At 62.7% G+C, this 4026-nt stretch overlaps 1 protein-coding gene across 1 annotated transcript; it reads right to left on the minus strand.

Annotated features, from left to right (window-relative positions):
* Window positions 1-251: 251 nt before the first annotated feature.
* LOC129653568 (glutathione S-transferase P-like) lies at window positions 252-2912 on the minus strand. The gene is made up of 7 exons (XM_055583297.1): window positions 2899-2912; window positions 2754-2789; window positions 2233-2339; window positions 2052-2139; window positions 934-1037; window positions 731-838; window positions 252-485 (listed from the first exon to the last, which is right to left on the minus strand). Coding segments are annotated over exons 1-7 (633 nt in total). The 5' UTR covers window positions 2900-2912; the 3' UTR covers window positions 252-296.
* Between the last annotated feature and the right edge of the window lie 1114 nt (window positions 2913-4026).

The following is a 4026-nucleotide window of genomic DNA, read 5'->3' on the forward strand; positions in this document are numbered from 1 at the left end:
TCCCAGGTTGCTGCGGCCCTGGGGAGGTCAACCCCCTCCTGCAGGCAGCCCTCCAGGGTGGATCTTGGAGGTGTGGAATCTCACCTTCCTCTCTGGACTTGGAACTCCTCTTTGTATCTTGGCAGCTCTGAGGGCCTGAAGCTTTTTCAAGGCCCAGCCCTCATCCTCTTTGAGACAGTCTGGGAAGGGCTGGGAATCCCCAGTGGCCACCCGGTCCCTCAGTGACCACAGCACAGCTTTCCTCTCACCGTGTTTATTCGTCTCAAGGGCAGCCCCTCTCCCAGGGGAGGCTGGGCTCATATTTTGCGGCTTCCAAAGATGGGACGGTTCACATGCTCCGGGGAGGCCAGGAATGCCTTGAGCTTGGGCCGGGCGCTGAGGCGGGCCACGTAGGCCGAGAGTAGGGGGAAGGGGTCCAGGCAGCCGGGGACCAGCACCTGATGATTGAGCAGCAGGTCCAGCAGGTTGTAGTCGGCGAAGGAGATCTGTAGGGCAGGGGGCAGGAGGGCTTGAGTGGTATCAGGAGAGAGAGGGCGCGGCTTGAGGGGGCAGAACACTGGCTGCTCCAGGAGCCAGTCACGGCCTTGCTCTGGGCCTCGGTTTGCCCATCTGAAAAATGGACCTCCAATGGCTGGAGGTTCCAACCTCCAGGGAGCAGAGACCAGTCACCAGTCCTCTCACCCTGGCTCTCGAAGACATTGGGGGAGTTCCAACCTCCCCCAGTGCTCACCTGGTTGCCCACGATGAAGGCCTGGCCCCCCTGATTCTGGGACAGGAGGGTCTCGAAAGGCTTCAGGTGCGCCGGCAGCTCCTGAACATATTGGGCTTTGTCCTCCTCCTGTGAAAGGAAGTGATGCCTGTGGTGGCCTGCGGTGGGCCTGGCCCCAGGCAGCCTCCCCGCCCCAGCCCTGAGCGCCGGCCCCAGTGGCTCACGCGCTTGTGGTGAATGAGGTGGCCGCAGCGCCTGCGGAGGTCTTCCAGGCCATCGTTCACCATGTCCACCAGTGCCGCCTCCCGCTCGTCTGTGCCGTAGAGCCCTGCGTCAGCGGCCGGGTGGAGGGTCACGTTCTGTCCGGGCTGGGGTCCGGCCCACTCAGTGCTCCCCTTCCCCCCAGACCTGAAGGCCTCAGGTCTGGACACCCAGGTCTCCTGCTCTGGGGGGTCCGCTCTGCCCAATTCTGTCACTCCTGTCTCCACGAGCCTAAGGAACGTACCCAGCAGGAGTCCAGGCGCTCGTCTTTGAGACCAGACCCTGGTCCCTGGGACTCGGGAACTCCCAGCCCAAGCCACCCCCAGTTCTTCCTCCAAGCTGTCCCCCTGCAAGGGCCAGCCAGGCTCTGATTACGCCTCCCCAGGCCCGAGGGGTGCCCGCTTGTGGGGCCTGGCCAGAACCTGGCTCTGCAGACTGTCGTGTCCCTCTGAGTGCAGGACTTGCATGGGGTGGGACGGCGAGAGGCAGGCTACACCAGAGGCCCCGTCCTCTCACCCTGGCTCTCGAAGAAGTCAGGGTGGGCCTGGGCCTGGCTGCTCCCACTCCCTTTCCCTGACTTCCCTGATGTGGGATCCCCTTCCCACATCCTCCTGTACCCACCCCCCAACCCCCAAGCTGGCCGAAAAAGAGGCAGTCACCTCCCCAAGCCACATTCCTGCCACCCTTGAAACAAGGCCACAGACCTGCTCATTGTGTGCACCAGGCTTTGCAGATTCGGGTGAGGCCAGGGCAGGAGGAGACCAGCCTTGAAGCTCCTGGTCACACCCACAGTGACTCTAGACTACAGCGGCATGTACCATGTGGTGGCCAGTGACCACCTCTGAGCTGTCATCCAGGAAGCGATGAACCCAGGAGGGCTGCCGGCCCAAGCCATGTGGTCCCTGCCCTGGGGGGCTAGAAGCCCCAGCCCTGTCACCCAGAACCCTCCTAACCCAGGCCCTGCCCCTTCCTCTAGGGCCATCTGGCCTATCCCCCAGCCGTAGGACCAGATCCCAGGACATCTGGGTGGGACCCTTCAGGAGCTTTCCTGGACTGGGCTGCCTTCAGCCTCGGGACTCACCAAAGGAGCGGCCCAGGTGTCGCAGGATGGCATTAGACTGGTACAGGGTGAGGTCTCCATCCTGGAACTTGGGGAGCTGCCCATACAGCTGGGAGGGGTGGGGCACGGCTCGGTAAGGGACACTGAGCTCAGCTGCCCCCTACTCAAGGGTTGCCCCACCTGTCTGGGCGCCGTCACTCACGCAGGAGGCCTTGAGTGGGCCCTGCAGCCAGCTCTCCTTGGTGACCACCTCCTCCTTCCAGCTCTGGTCCTGGTCGGCCAGCAGCATGCGCAGGGCCTCGCAGCGCCCTGGGGGAGGGGAGGATGGGGCAGTGGGGGTGGGCAGAGACCCCAGCCTCGCAGCAGCCCCCTGGGGAAGTCAGGAGTGGATGGGAACTGGATGTGGAGACAGGACACAGACCAGAGTCTGAGCCCCCTGAGAAGATGAGCAGCGGATAAAGAGTGCAGTCCCCGGCCCCCACAGCGTCTGGACCAGGTGGACAGGGTTGGAGGCCCAACCCACTTCGGCCCAGGGAGGGACCCGAGAGGGAGGAATAGAGCGCACCGCCCGCGGGCCCCCTGCCCCCACAAAGGACGCTGCGGCGGGACCCCAGCCGGCGACCCCGCCCCGCCGCCCCGGGGTCCCGCCTCCGCCTCGGGCGCTGTCCAGACTGCGCGTCCTGCCGGGAGCCCTTCGCCCTCCTAAAGGAGCAGCGGCCGCACCTCGGGTCGGGAAGTAGACGATGGTGTAGGGCGGCACTAGGGTAGGCAGACAGACCGGACGATGCGGGAGGATCGGGGGTCAGGCCGCCCGGGGAGGAGGTGGCTCGGCCGGCCCCTTCCCCCACCCGGTCCATACCCTACTCACTGGAGGCGGCGGAGTTCAAGTGTGGCAGGAAGTGGGGAGGACCCAGAGGCCGTATATTTAAGGTCCTGCTCCACCCCGGCGCCCCACCCCGGGAATCCGCCGAGTCACCGAGCGGATCTGGGTTGGGGCGAGGTGTGGGTGTGGTGAAGCCGGGCCGGAGGGGCCCACCGGCTCTCCGCAGCCGTGCACCTTGCCTGCTGCGCAGCGGTTTTACAAGAGGCTCCCACACTCAGCACCGGGCCGCCACTACCGGCCTCCTCACCGCACCTGAACACAGCATCCTCAGGGCCCCCAGAGGGCCAGGACTGAGCGCCCCAGCACCGGCACACAGTAGGTGCTCCATAAATGCTTTTTGCTTGAATGAATGCTATTTCAATAAACACCCATTTCCGCAGCCTCTCTCCTTTATAATAATAGCAAACCCTCAGGGACTGAGGGCTGCCGCTGAGAAACTTACACCTATTACAACCCTAAGACTTGGTCCTGTTCAGATCCCATCTTACAGAGGAGGAAACTGAAGCACAGAGTGATGTTCCCAAGGTCAGAGGGCTAGTGAATACATCGGGTTGGATTCAGGGCATCACCTTCAATCCTCACGGTCTTCTGCAGGGCCTTGTTATTTGACCACGTCTAAGGGTTCTGCATGGAGAAGGCAATGGCACCCCACTCCAGTACTCTTGCCTGGGAAATCCTATGGACGGAGGAGCCTGGTAGGCTACAGTCCATGGGGTCGCTGGGAGTTGGACACGACTGAGCAGCTTCACTTTCACTTTTCACTTTCATGCATTGGAGAAGGAAATGGCACCCCACTCCAGTGTTCTTGCCTGGAGAATCCCAGGGACGGGGGAGCCTGGTGGGCTGCCGTCTATGGGGTTGTACAGAGTCGGACACGACTGAAGTGACTTAGCAGCAGCAGCAGCAAGGGCTCTGTAAGAGGCTTCCCAGGTGGCTTAGTGGTAAAGAATCCGCCTGCCAATGCAGGAGACATGAATTCAATCCCAGGGTCGGGAAGATCTCCTGGAGAAGGAAATGGCAACCCACTCCAGTATCCTTGCCTAGGAAATCCCATGGACAGAGAAGCCTGGTGGGCTACAGTCCATGGGGTTGCAAAGAGTCAGACGCGAGTTA

This window comes from Bubalus kerabau, chromosome 5, assembly GCF_029407905.1.
Source record: "Bubalus kerabau isolate K-KA32 ecotype Philippines breed swamp buffalo chromosome 5, PCC_UOA_SB_1v2, whole genome shotgun sequence".
Taxonomy (NCBI): Eukaryota; Metazoa; Chordata; class Mammalia; order Artiodactyla; family Bovidae; genus Bubalus; species Bubalus kerabau.